The sequence below is a fragment of the Varanus komodoensis genome, unplaced genomic scaffold (assembly GCF_004798865.1).
Source record: "Varanus komodoensis strain SLA01 unplaced genomic scaffold, ASM479886v1 scaffold9, whole genome shotgun sequence".
NCBI lineage: Eukaryota > Metazoa > Chordata > Lepidosauria > Squamata > Varanidae > Varanus > Varanus komodoensis.
This window is the reverse complement of record NW_025336598.1, coordinates 32862098-32876970: the sequence shown is the minus strand read 5'-3', so window position 1 is coordinate 32876970 and position 14873 is coordinate 32862098. Positions and strand designations below refer to the sequence as shown.

The 14873-nt window shown below is 40.7% G+C and overlaps 1 protein-coding gene across 3 annotated transcripts in view; it reads left to right on the top strand.

The window, feature by feature from the left end:
* Window positions 1-14873, top strand: part of SLC4A10 (solute carrier family 4 member 10) — a 118205-nt gene that overhangs the window by 62162 nt on the left and 41170 nt on the right. The window contains exons 6-11 of one of the 3 annotated variants that reach the window (XM_044417895.1): window positions 2830-2918; window positions 5343-5441; window positions 10880-11037; window positions 12675-12762; window positions 13140-13286; window positions 13578-13678. In XM_044417895.1, the coding sequence (XP_044273830.1) occupies window positions 2830-2918; window positions 5343-5441; window positions 10880-11037; window positions 12675-12762; window positions 13140-13286; window positions 13578-13678 (682 nt within the window). Of the gene's footprint in view, window positions 1-2826; window positions 2919-5342; window positions 5442-10879; window positions 11038-12674; window positions 12763-13139; window positions 13287-13577; window positions 13679-14873 lie in introns of all 3 variants that reach the window. The other 2 variants (XM_044417896.1, XM_044417897.1) reach the window with 2 other exon arrangements.

The window sequence follows — 14873 nt, the reverse complement described above, 5'->3', positions numbered from 1 at the left end:
CATATCCAAAAGCCCTGCATGTAAAAAGCTGGATGTCAGGTAGAAGGCTTTTCTGTATTGAGGAAGCCAATATCTGCACCCTGAAATGGTACAACTGAAATACAGATTTATAGCCTCTGTGACAACACATTCATTAGTTTTATTCCAAAAGTAATCAATCAAGCAAATCAACTTTGATTTTTTAATGTACTCTTGAAGGGAACATGAGTAATGATCTTAAGCTATTCCTAATGTAGTCTAAAATCATTCCTAATGTTTCCCTCCAAGGCCATTAACATTACAGCCATGGCATACCCCTGATTATAGATTGGCTTTGCCCCCCATGTGCTACACTGAGCACAGAGTTAGGGGACAGTATTGCATTAGACCACTCTTCTATGACATTTTCTCTCTCGTTCACCCTTCATTTATTTAATTTATTTGCAATATTCAGGTATAGTTAGCATATATAAATGCCTTTTCTTTCCAGAGGTACAGGCAGATTCCCATTATTGATTATAAATCAGTCATCACTACTAATTGTGGACTTGCAGTGAACTGCTGAGCCGGAATATATACCCCTGCAATTAATGGGTCATGTGCTTAAACAGGTTTAAAATTTATCAGGATTCATCCCGAGGCACTTGTGTTCAGTAACATGTCATATTTGAGACATATTGAAAAAAAAATCAATAGGCAAAAAATTATTCCTTGCAGCTTGTAATTCTTATTATGCATTTCTTGCACAGTTAAGGTCATTTCTGACTGATCTGATCAAATTGGGATATATTTTTTTCTCCATGTGCAGTGCAGTGAGACTTCACTATTTCTCTCCCTCCCTCCCTTTTTTTGACCGTACATTCTTCCTTTTCAATTTTACTGTTTCTGTCATTAAAAATGTAAACAGTCCATAGTGTTGAAGTGAAGTCCATGTAACTCTTGGCCATTTCCGCCTCATAGCCAACCTTTCCTTCTACCTCTGTTCTTGTGCCCATGAATAACTGTATGTGATCTGAACTCTGCTGTAGCGGCAGTCATCTTCCTCCTTCTTTATTTTGCTCTGTCTTTGTTGTATCTGTCTCTAACAGGCTCATCTCATCTCTGTATCTCCCTCATCTCCTAACCTTTGGGTTCTGTAAGCTCCTTGAAGCTCCAGAGGTAGTGTACCACAAACCGGTCTTGCATGGGCTCTAGGCCAGTTCAGATGTCCATTCATGCCTTTACATCGGTTTCTTCCTGCATGCCATTTTCCATGGTTATCTTAGTCAATCCCCTGATCCTCAGGGCCTCTGACAAACTCTGCCAGAATGGAATTTGTTACGATTATGTGCACACAGTTGGGCTTTTTTCACACTCACACACGTAATTTGAAATAAAGTCTTAATAGCTTTCTGTTCTTTGTATGGTGTATGTCCATACATTTTCTGTTTAAATAAGACTGGCTCAGACCATAGGTCCATCTAACTAGATTCCTCACACTTGTATCCATGTATCATTTTAACTATCATGGCTTCCCTAAAAATTCCTGGCAATTTTGGCTTAGTGACTGCAGTAATAAATCCCGCCACCCACCCACGCACGCAGATGTACATTCCCAGTGTTCGCTAAGGTGAAGGAACGACTAATAGACAGCTAAAGATTGCAATCCTAAACACACTTACTAGGGAGTAAGTAGTATTGAACACTTAAACCTGGTTCATCACATAAGGCTAACCCAGGGATTATTTAACCCAGGCATGGGCAACTTTGGGAGGTCTGGGAGCCATTTTCACTCCTGGGACCCCACCCACAGTTCCCACGCCATGGGGAAACCTGATTTTTTCCCCATGTTTTTCCCTTCCTTCCTTCCTTCCTTCCTTCCTTCCTTCCTTTTGGCAATTTAGGCTGTCATAGCTGCTATGGAATCCTGAAGGGTCAAATACAGCTTGCAAGTAAATCTAGCACCCTTTGGGCGCTCTGCAACAGCTACAGATGCTGTTTCCATCCCCACACATTTTTCCCAGTTTGGGTTGCCCCAAAATCTGCAGGGTGCTTTGATGAGAACTAGGAGAATGTGGAAGTTGCATGTTCCATGTGGTCCACATGCCTGTTCCTGATTTAACCTACTATGGGTTACTGAATTCTGGGTTGTTGTAAATTGGAAACTATGAAGAGCCAGGAAAGAGAATCTGTTGCTTGTGGGCTTGGGTTTGTTTAAATCATGGGTTGTTTTCATGTGTGATTCCAGAATTGTGGATTGTAATTAGGTAGTGGGCAAGTGTGGTTAACAAAATTGCTGTTCAGCAGCATCACCAAGCCAATTTAAGATACAGGGAGGGAGCAGCTACAGGATAAGAGAAACAGGCAATCCAGCTATTGAGAAAAACAAATCATGCTTGTTTGCTAGCCTGCCAGACAAACCCTAGGTAGGGCAACAGATCATGGCCTAACCACTGCTTAGCTCTGAATGCAAACCAGGTTTTACTTGTTCATTTCAACATGTGCAGGATTGCAGTGTAAGTTTTTAATGTTGGTAACATTCTGACAGTCACCAGATAGCTGCCTTGAGAACTGATTTATTCCCGTTTCATTTATCCAGTTTTCAGTGTTCCCCTGATGGCCACTTAATAAATGTAAGTTGAATAGTGATGCCTGGTTCACAATGACATCAACATTCTTGTATAATGGGGTACACACAGCTTTGTTCAACTTTTATTTTCAGCACATGGTATGATGTTAGTAAATTTGTTGGGTTTTATCCCCCATGTACAAGATGTAAAGCACATACGATAGTCTGATTTCCATTGATTGCTTTTAGTACATTAATGCAGACAATTGTTAGTATTCTGTAATAACCATTTTTTCCAGCAGGTCAGATTGTTTCCCCACAGTCTGCACCAGCTAGCACTGAAACCAAAAATGATGTGAGCAGAGAAAACAGCACTGTTGACTTCAGCAAGGTAAGACTTTCCTACCTGTAACATGACTCTTTGGATGGTAAGAACATAGTTTGGTTTCGTGCAATAAAGCATGTCTCATTTTGGTGTTATGAGTCATTACTGATCACTTTCTCATTCTACATGTGTTTTACTTGCAATCTAGGGGATGTCAAAAATGTTTTTAAAATAATTTTTTTTAAATAACTAGATCATTTCATTCCATACCACTGTGAAGACATCATAAAACTTTAGAAGAGATGGTAGTAATATTCGATGTCCAAGTTGAAAGATCATGGGGGAAAGTGCCTCTGTGGAAAATCAGTGACGTGGGAATGCTCTTGAGTCATTCCAATCTCTGAAAATGCAGCATGGGAAGAATGAATGCATGTATCTAAGTCAGAGACATTCAGACGTCTTTCCACAGTGTAATCCAGAGGTATTCCCTGGCACAGTGTAGTGCTGCAGCAGCCAGGAAAATAACAAGAGCTGAAAGTAGTTCTCGGCATTCCTAAGGACTAGAGATCCCGCACCCGCCACCCCGCACCAGCACCAGAAGCCTGGAGGGCCTTTGGCAGCTGCTCCGAGTGCACTGCACTCCTTTCTGATCACCAGCAAGTTCAGAATCTCCATGGTGTAAAGCCAGGGTGGGCAGAAAACAGAGACTCCAGATGTTTGGGCATCAGTTGTATTTTTGTATTTTTAATTTAATGCTTATATTTTTAAATTTAAGATTATAATTATTTTAATTTATTGTTGTAAGCTGCCCCGAGGCTTTGGCGAATGGGGCGGCATAAAAATGTTTTAATAAAATAATAATAATAATAATAACGTTCTTCACCACTGGGCCATGCTACCAAACATCTGGGGATCTATCTTCTGTCCAGCTGTTTTATATGCAGCTCAGGGTCAACACTTGGCATCTTCAAGTAGAGAAGGCGAAAAACTTGGAAAAGAAAAGGTGGGCTCCAGCATGATGGAATTTATTTCCTGACTGCTGAATTTCTGATCCCAGGCTTTTCCCAGTAATCCAAAATGCATTGTTTATATCAGATGTGCAGATTCAGTCCCATGTGCCAAAACCAATGTGCCTGGGGTCCCAGTTGGGCCTCCTGATCTTGTCAGATGCCCTCACTCCCTTTCCCCTGCACACCAGTTGTTTGGTGCTTTTCTAGATTTTGCATATCTTTTCACATTTTCTCCCCCTGAAAGGTAGGGATCCGGTGTGGCATGGTGGTTAGGATATTGGGCTGGGAATCCAAGAGATCCAGTTTCTAGTTGCCACTTGGCTGTGAAGTTCACTGGGTGACTTCGGGCCACTCACAGACTCTACTTTATAAAGTTGTTCTGAAGATTAAATGGAGCTATATAAACTGCCTTGGGTTCCTGATCAGACAGAAAAAGGTGGGACATAATGCAACAGAATAAATATAATTATAACAGGTGGGAATGCCTTCCCAAGGCTTAGTAACTGGTAGTAAGAGCTGAAAGCTGCAATATAGTAGTAATCTTTGGTCCACCCCTTGTGTCATGCCTCGTTTTGCTTTTTGCTCTACCACCACTTGGATAAGCATAGCATACTAGAGGGTCTCCAAAATGGAATTCAACAGTCAAAATGGAATTCAACAGTCAGAGGCGCAAAACCCCTGATTAAAATGCTAAGCATTCCTATTGCTTTAAAATCAATTCTGCTGGAACTTTTTTGTCATTAGGAAACACAAGGTCCCATGCTACATTTCAGAGCCAGGAGTAGCTTGTTATGGCAGTCCCATGTCATTATTTTATAAATGAGAAGGAGTCCTCTGATGACATATCCTGAAAACTGAGTATCATACTAATCTCTGACTCTTACTCTGGGGCTGTCCATTGCCTCTGGTGTGACGGCTCAGGAGTAAATGAATTGTGGATTATACCTGCTTGTTTTTCTGATAGAACTATGCAGATGCCTACAAACTGATTTTTTTTTATCATGCTTGACTGCAAAATAATATTAAGAAAGATTTTAACCATGTATGAAATCCTACGTTTTATGCTATGCTATGATATTGTATTGAGAAGCATGCATAATAGCCAGGTTGACCAACGTATGACAAGGAAAAGGCAATGGTCCCACATTTGGCTTACTGAGAAAATGCGCAACGTATTTGGAGTGAAAATTGTCCAAAGGGTGCTGTATTGATAAAGCATGTTTGTATTAAATGTGGATTGGACAAGCAGTTTAACTCAGCTAAAGCCAATTGGGTCAAATGAGGACTGAGCAGGATATCTTTAACCAAGATTCTCTTCTAAGGGAATTGATGCACGCAGAGCATTGAATCTGTTGTTGAATGTGACATCCAGTCAGTGTAACTGAGCCAGAACTAGTTATGTGCTTGCTCCATCTGGTGCCAGACCGAATATGAGAAGCAGCATTTTGTACCAGCTGAAGTCTGTTAATTGTGCGTGCAGGGACTAGGAGACCAACAAAAAGGGCATAACAGTAGTCTATTTGGGATGAAACAGAGACATGAAAAAGGACATCTGCATCAGGAAGAGAGAGAGAGAGAGGTGAGGACCCGCTCTGGCTATCTTTCTACAGTGATTGCGAACAGAGTTGATTTCTAAATGTTAGTTGTGGTTCGAAACCATGTTATGTCAGTGCAGTAGACAAAAACAGTAGATGCTTTAACACAGCCTTCCTCAGCCCAGTGCCTTTCAGAGGTGTTGGTCTGCATGGCCCATTGGGGATGATAGGCACTGTAATCTAACACATCTGCATGTGCACCAAGTTGAGGAAAACTGCTCTAGATGGACTTACACAAATGTTACATTTTTAAAAATCCCAGAAAGCTTCACCTACTTTGATGTCTTTTGCCACACCAAACAGACTAATAAAAGGGGAGGGAATGAAAACATAACATTAAAAAGACATGCAATAAGGTTTTAAGCTTCCAAATATAACCTCCCATAATATGCAGTTCAATTCTGTAAAGTAAGTCCCACAGAAGTTATTGCGACTTATTCCCAGGTAAGTGGATATGGAACTACAGCCTAACAGATATTGATTAAAGTGTTAGGGTTAGACAAAAATTACAAGAAAATCCCCCCTGAAAGATATGCAGAGCTATTTAGGCTTTGTGAAACCATCATATATACCGTCAGCAAAAACCAAACCGAAACAAAACAACATTGACCTTGGACTTGGCTTTCCTTTCTCCACCAGGAGACTAATACCCTGTCAAAATATTTATGTGTGTATGCGTCAGCCCATGTGCCCTGCAGAATAGAGGGAGGGGTCTGAAGCAGCCTTTTCTTGGAAATTCCAGTTTCATGAACCAAAATGGTATCATGGACTGGGTGTTCCAGATTCAATTCCCTACTCAGCACTGGGTTACCTTACGTCTGATACCCTCTTTCTCAGCCTAATCTACCCTCCAGGTTTGTTGTGAGGACAAATTGGAGCTGGGATGGTGAAAAAAACTTGTAAGCATCCACTTCAAGGTGCTTAGAAGAAAGGTGAGATATTAGTATAAAAATTATACATGCCAACAGCTCAAAGCAACTGATTCGTAACTTTGTAAGGCAGTGACTGAGTTTGGGCAACATGCTGTGGACACCAGGTTGCATATCCAAACAGGTGGTGCATCATGAGAACCTGGCAAGCATTGCTTCACCCTTGCACAGCCATACTGTTTGAGTTCACAGACTACACCCCTGGGCAGGGTGGCGTATTCAAAATGGCGGCTGCATGTACTGGACACGTGGATTGCCACCATTTGCTCTGTGACTCTCATAGCAGGGGAGTTGCAAGGCCTACAGCCACCGAGGGAGAAGTGGCAGAGAGTGTCAGGCTTTAATTGCTATCAGCTCTTCCTTGGTGGAACATCTTGGGCTTCCTCACGCATCACATATATTTGCTTTGAACATCGTGAACTTGCAGATCTGTGAATTATGTCAGATGGAACACTTTCTCCCAGTGCCCATGCAAACATACTCTATAGCATTTAGAAATTGAATAAATGAACTTTCAGTAAATCCCCCCTGCTGACTAAGATTTTGGGAAAGACACTGATATAATGAGGGGTGAATTTTCAAGGGGTTCTTTCATTTCCTGGCCAGGTATTTATGGATTTGGTTCAGACATGCTGCCGATTCCCTTTTCAGACATGCTTGTACTTCATATCAAAAGCTGCTAGTAGTGGTAGGAACCTTAAAAATTCACAGAAAGGGCCCTCGCCATGGTTTCTTCCTGTGCCTCCTCTCTTCTCTTTCCACGGGTCAACATCGCACTCAGCAGTGAATGACATCCCCACAAAAGCCACAAGAACACAATAAATGACAGCACTATCCATGTTCAACAGTTTACATCTTTTCATAACTTGCTATAGTTTGGCTTTCATCGATTAAGAATTGCATCAGCCATTAATGTGATCCGTGGAAACTGAGGGAAACGGAGCGCCACAGTTTATACATGCACCACAAAAGAGCACTTCCTTTTCTCCACATTAGATGAGGCCTCAATTACAGTCTTTCAATCAAGAGTCATTCCAAATCCTTTCCAAACATGTACATATGCTTTCCTCCATCTGTGGTGTATCCCTTCCTGAAAAGTACTGTTCCATTTCAAGCGATCAGTGATAATTCCTTGGTATTGGATCAATATGTAAACTTAAATTCTTTTCCCAAAAGGAAAATGCAAATGAGATGGCAAAAGAGAGAAAAGGGGCCTTGTTTGGGCTTAATTTTTGGAGATGTTAAAGTTTTTGGGAGGGATTTCATGACACAGACAACTCCATTATGCTTAAATTCTGTCTAAGTGCCAGAGCCATTTGCAAGAAAAACAACTTCGTAAACACCATTGAAGTCATTGCACACTGCTACTGACAGATGGCTGTGAGATAGACATTAAAATGGTCACTTTAACAGTTTATATTGGATTTGGTCACTGTTTTTGTGTTTAGATTGGTAATAAGGAAGCAAATGGGGGGAAATACTGCAGTTTGAAATTCTCGGAATATGAAGCTGTGATATCAATTTGAGCATGTTTTGTGAATCACTGTGTTTTCCTCTTCATAACATTTAGAAAGGTATTATGGGGAGAATGCAAATAAAGTATGTTTATGAATGCCAGGCATGTTAACTGTTGCCACTGTGAAATAAATGATGCAAAGCAAAGAGAAAAATATAAAAGCCTTAAATAACTTTACCTGTTGTACTTCGGTGCTTACTTTCAGTTCTAGAGTCAAATTCTTTTGAGGGCCCATTATGTGAATGGCGGTAACTTATTGCCATGCAGTATGGCTACTCTTTTGGTTTTTGTTGGACTTGCTTCTTTTAACAGAAAGCTGAGTTTGACTTGGGTTCTATTGCAAGCATGACAGCTATTCTAGAATATAGCTTAAATATGGAACAGGCTTTGCAAGCTGTTTATTTAGCAGTCTGGTCCTGTCTAGTGCCTCGTTTAGGTATCTTCATCCTTGCCAGTTTATATCCCATTAGATGTTTAAGGATCCCTTTTATTAATAGATCTGTTAATTGTACAACACTGTTTTCACAGCTGTGGTCTGTTGTGAGACCGTAATATCAAGCTTGTACTTGGATTGCTTGGATAAATCTTCACCTTATTCATTTGCCTCAATAGAAAAGATAGGGTTTCTTCTGCTGCCATTTTTGATCTTTCAGGCACCAGGAATTTGAAAGCGGGCGATCATGAATGCAGCATGGTTGCTCTTTTGCTGTTGTCGCCTGCCCTGTTTTATCCGAGTGCTGATGCAGCCGCTCTTATTCCCCTCCCACATAGTTACAGAATTGCTTTCCTAGGAACTGTTATGGGATCAAGAGGTTTCTGAGCTCTTCCATTTCTCAGTTTGATTACTCATCTGAAAGTGCTAATTAGGGAGCTGTGTTTACAGTTTACCTTCTTAGGTTGCATAGGTGGAAAATTCTCCTTTGGTCTTGAAGGCTGAAAATAGTGTGTTGTGGGGAGAGAACAGAAGTCTGTCAATTATGTGCCATCATGTGGCAAAACAATTATGACCATTATGTGGCTGCTACAATCTACAGATAGTGGGGCATGAAAATAGCCCAGCTTTACTAGGCTGAGAACTCTAGATGCTCTTCGGCTGACAGGCAGGGAAAGCAGGTATCAACTTTCTCCAATCCTGTGGCCTCCCAGTGTGCTGGACAACAATTCCCATCATCATCCCATCTGGTCTGCATTGGCTATGCAGAGATGTAACTTGTCCTGGTCATCTAGAATGTGCTGGGGACCTTCCACATCTGTGCTGGGTAATGCTGCCACCCTTGATATGCCACATGAGCAGAAAAGCAAAGCAACAGCAGCCCAGCCACTTTCTGGAGCTACTCTCCCCAGATAAGTCACTCTGAGGAACGATTCTTCAAAGAGAGCCCCTTGGCTGCTTTGCTGCAGCAGCAGCAGCCCATGCACAATTGCTGGGCTGCACAGAAGCAGGAGCAGGAACTAATACAGAAGCAATGAAAGCCTCTGAAAATTATTTTATGTAGCATCTGTCGTCTCAGTGACCTCTTTGTGGTCCCCAGCTCACCACTCTCTTAACCACACTGCTGCCAGTGGCTGGAAAGATGTGCGGTCATTTGGCCAAACTGTCCTCGATGTGTGTGTAGACACAATGGCAGGAGCAGGTGGCCCTGTGGGTGGCAGATGGGCATGTGAAACCCACCACTGGAAGTATGCAGCTCATGGCAGGGCTGCCCCGTGAGGTGGGAGGGAAAATTTCCCATGGCATTTTTCCAGTGCTTTACTTTTCCATGGAAAATTCTTTGTTTTATAACTTCATTAATAAAAATACAACCATGTTAATTGCAGGTACAAGATTAGGTAAGCCTGACAGTTGCAGAGTTGTAATTATAATAAATGCTTCTCAGCTGATTATTCCTAGCACTGTATGTTAGAGAATGCATATATGTCATTGAAATGCATCTGTGACCTGGGTCTTGTGTAACAGCAACCTATTGGTTTGTTTTGCTGTTTTTTTCTAATGCAAATGACCCTAATATATTGGAATGTTTTCTGGAAAGCTTTCTAATTCAACTTTTTTTTTTTTTTTAGAAAATTCCATATCACTAGCTGGAAATTTATTACATTGACTGTTGGTACTATAGGGCACAATACAGTAGGATAAGTTGCAGATTCTCCATGCAAAAGGAATACTATCCACCATTCTATAGATAAAACTGAGACATACACCTGCCCACTGATGTAAATTTTTACTGATTAAACAATCAGTTCATATCTTCATTAATTTTGTATATTTCTTTATTAAATAATTTAACATTTAAGAGGAAAACCTACACATTTCTTATGCTTTAACAAAAGAAAACCACCATCAGCTTTTTAAAACAAGACAAAATCAGAACCATTCATGGGTAAAGCTGGAGAGTCAGAGGCAACTAAATTGGATGGTGCTATATTTTCACAATAATTTAGTGTCCTTGGTCTATTTCTTGATTTTCAAAAAATAGGTATTCTATTGAAATTAATCATGCCAAACTAATTTCATTGATTTCAGTGGAGTCTAAGCATGATTACATTTATCTGGATTGGACCCATAGCTTTTAAATGTGCCCCCTTGTTGACACTGGCAAAATTGGGAAACATGCATTCCCATAATGCGTGTAGCATTTCATAAAGCAGCACCCCTTCCTCAATAGATAATAGCTTCAGCAAAAATATTACTTGGAACACAAAAATGCTTCTATTTCACAGGGGTTAATTAACTGATTAATTAACTGATAGGTGTTTTAAACCTGCAATTAAGCTTTTCACTGAATGATCACATCAGTTAATTTATTAGTTCTTTCACCTTTACTAATACATCTTTGTGCTTTTGAATTTCTTCTGTGCTGTAAAGATACTCAGTGTGCCAGTGAAATAGAATGGTAAAAAGTCTTTACATCAGTTAGCTTCTCTCACTATTTCCTATGTACTTTTTCCTGTATGATATTCCTTTTCTTTGGATGATCAGGTTGACCTGCATTTCATGAAAAAGATCCCTCCAGGAGCCGAAGCCTCAAACATTTTGGTTGGTGAGCTTGAATTCTTGGACCGTGCTGTAGTCGCCTTTGTTAGATTGTCACCTGCTGTGCTGCTTTCGGGATTAGCAGAAGTTCCAATCCCAACAAGGTAATTTTTTAGTCAGAACTAAGAAAACAATACAAGTATTCGAGTTAACCACACTGTTTTAAACCCTGCAGTTCACAGGGGGGAAAAACAGGGTCAGCATGGTAGTAATGAAAGTCTCTTTACCAAAACATTTTCACTTTCAGTAGTCTTGGTGGGTCTCAGTTCGCCACACTTGTTGCTCACTGCTATCCACACTGCTACTAAAGGCTTGAAAGATTCGTGCCCTTTAGGACAAAATGTCCATGATTTGCATGGCCTGCCGCTACACGCAAGCAGTGCTCCACGTCAGGTGAGATTTAAAGGAGATCCTGTTAGGCAGCCATAACATGCACGTAAGACTTGACGAATATGCTGTCAGAAACTCTGCAGGACTGCTTGGCATGTTAATCAATCTTCCCAGTGTTCAGTTCCACTCTTCTCCCCAATCTCTACATGGAAATGCACATCCAAGCCATACTTCAGCTCAGTAGTAGAGCACATGCTTTAAAGTAAAAGGGTCCCAGGTTCAGTCCTGGACATCTCCAGGTAGGAAAGAACCCTACCTGAAACTTTGGAGAGCTGCTGCCAATCAGTAAGAGCAGTACTAAGCTAGACTGACCCGTGCTTGACTTACTGACCTGGTTTGCATGTAGCACTAACATGCTTCATGTATCCCTTCATGTTGTGGTCTGGATTGTTGTGATGTGTGAACCCATCTATGCAAACAAACCATGGTTTGTTAACCATAAACACCCTGGAAAGAGAAATCATGGTTTGTTGTTGAGTTTTGAATTTTGATTTAAGTCCTGAACTGCAATTATATGTGAATCCAGAATCATGGGATGTTTCAGTAGGATACAGAGGTGATATAAAATAAGTAACCCAAGGATTGCTCTAGCAAACCATGATTACTTGATCATCTGGACAATCCCTGGTAGGGCGACAAACCATGCATTAAATACTGTGTTTGTGTTTTGTGTGAACAAGTATAAAGCAGCTTTTTATGAACCAGTGATCCCCCTTGAACTTCAGTATTAGTGCATCTGGCATTCAGATTATCTCCTGGGCTGACATCACATTACATGTGATGAGGAAAGCTAGAAAGAAATGCTTATGCACAAAAGGAGAGGATCAGTAAGAGATACAGAAAACTCCAAGAACCAAGGCAACAGCTGCACCAGTAGATATGACTTCCAGTGTATTGTGAGGAATCTTTATCAAAGGAAAGCTGAATTATTCGCAATAAAAACTGCTTGGGAGAGATTTTGTGCAGCACCGCCTCTCAGTAGATTCTTCAGTGATCTACAGCAGAGAATGCAATGGAGCATCATATGTACTTATGCAGCAGCCTTTTTTTGTTCTAGGAAATACATGAGCCCAACGCCTCCTTAACTTCCTGCACATAGAAGGGTGAGTGAAACTTCAGAACAGGCCTGTTAAAAAACAACCACCACCACGCTTGGATGAACTTTGTATCTGAGGCGTCCTTTTAAAACAATCTTTTACCTTGACATTTTCCATTTTTGAAGTAGTTCCGTGAGGTTCTGTAATGCAGGAGTAGTTCAGCCACAATGCAAATGTTTATTCTCCTAGTTCAAATATTAGGGTTTTATTAAATTAATGTTCACTGAATATTTTTGTTTTCCATTTGTTCATAGATTTTTATTTATTCTTCTGGGACCCCTAGGAAAAAGCCAACAGTACCACGAGATTGGCAGGTCAATTGGAACATTAATGACAGATGAGGTATTTATCTATTAACAGCTGTTGATTAAATCATATTTAAAAGTGACTTGTTTTAATTCCTTCTCTGCTGAACTCAGATTTATTTTACGTCCAGCTATACCAAAAATGGTTTGCTTAAAATTTTAATGGCAGGTGACTATTCTGCATAAATTTTAAGCAAAGCTGTTATTTTTAGCAGGATGTAAAATGAATCTCAATCCAAGTTCAAAGCCATTTAAAAGAAAAAACAAAGAAATCTGTATACTGAAACATGCTTTCTGCGCTTGCAAGGAAATAAGCTTCATACTTCATTTAAAATCATCCAGCTTTACATTCATAAGTTTATCTGTTTCATCTCGATAAGCAAAACCTCATCTATTGTATTCTTACTCTGAAAGGTATTCCATGACGTTGCATATAAAGCGAAAGATCGTAGTGACTTGGTTGCTGGGATTGATGAGTTTCTCGATCAGGTTACTGTTCTTCCCCCTGGAGAGTGGGACCCAACAATTCGTATAGAGCCCCCCAAAAATGTTCCATCTCAGGTAGGTATACACGTCACATTGCTCAGTGTGGCATTCGAAAATGTTAAGTGACTGAAACAATGCGATACACTTTCTTAACGTCAAACTTTTTTCTTTATTTTCAGCTCTGTCTTTACCCTCTTGTCTCTTTCCAGAATGAGCAAAGATCATAAGATTTTTGTGTAAACAATTGTTGAGGATTTTAGATTGCACAGGATGGTAGATGATGGGCAGTTCTGTAACCATTTCCTTATGGGCCATAATAGAGTATGGAATGGAACAAAACCAAATCATATCTTCCTTGTTATTCAGGAGAAACGTAAGATTCCAGGTGTGCCAAATGGAACCGCTGCTCATGGAGATGCAGAGCCACTCGGAGGGCACTCAGGACCTGAATTACAACGCACTGGAAAGTTAGTAATGCACTAGTTATATGCATGATGATATACCTAGTTTATTTCCCAGACCTTATAAATTCTATTAAAAAACAGTTGCCCACCATGCTGACCCAGTTGCTTATTGTGTGGTATTGTGTACGCAGAGGTCTTGTTGAAATGAATAGGCTGTGCCACTCATCTCAGACACCTGTAGATGGAAATCTTCTCCCTTTGGTGAAATGAACCAGGTGTGTGCACCTCTGCCTATAAGAAACCACGGAGGTGGGATGCCTGGCACATAACTCATCAGAATACTCATGATTCCGTTCTTTACCCTGCTAGTAGTGATGGCCAGACACCTCTTCACAGGCTGCCTGGATACTAAATGGGGTGTGGAGGCAGAGTATCTTCCCATTCCGAGATACATGATTGGCTTTTCAACATTGTTCCTGGAGTGGGCTAAGAAACAAAAATGCCATACAATATGCTACAGTGAAGGTAGCAAAGACTTACCAGCTATATTAAAACAAGAAAAATAAGTCAAAGAAACAAAGAATCGGATAAATAACAGGTTAAGATACACATTTTAATACCTATTAATACATGCAGAGGGATTTAATGGTCTTCAAACATACCTACTTAATAATGTATTACAGGGATAGTTTGCACATAAACCATTGATAATGTTTACTGTGGAGTTTTCGGATGACTGTTGAGTGACAGGTCTTAAGGACTCAATGGACATGGCTGCTGTTACAAGATGCAAGCTGTTTCACCCCATGCCAAATTCCCTAAAGCTTCACCTCCGCCTGATACCCTCGCAACAAGCTCCGGTGTCCTCTGACACCCTATTTGCCTTTTACAACGTGGCTGTAACTAGGGCCCTAATGACTGTGGCTGCGATTTGACACCAGCGCTGTCTTGTCATGTATTTGGGTGGCTCAGTGTACATCCACCTCAATGCATGCTGAAGACCTGTAATCTATGCTGAGTTGGATGGCTCACCATCTTGCCCTTTTTCTGATACTTCCATGAGAATGTGGCTGTTGCACAAGCTGTTAAGGATATTTGAATGCTGAAGTTACAGCATTCCTGGCAACCATTTATCAAAGTTCTCAACATGACTTGTTACAAGATTAGTGTAAAAGGACCAGAGAAAATCCATAGATGAATGTGAATCATATTCTCTCTCTCTCTCTCTCTCTCTCTCTCTCTCTCTCTCTCTCTCTCT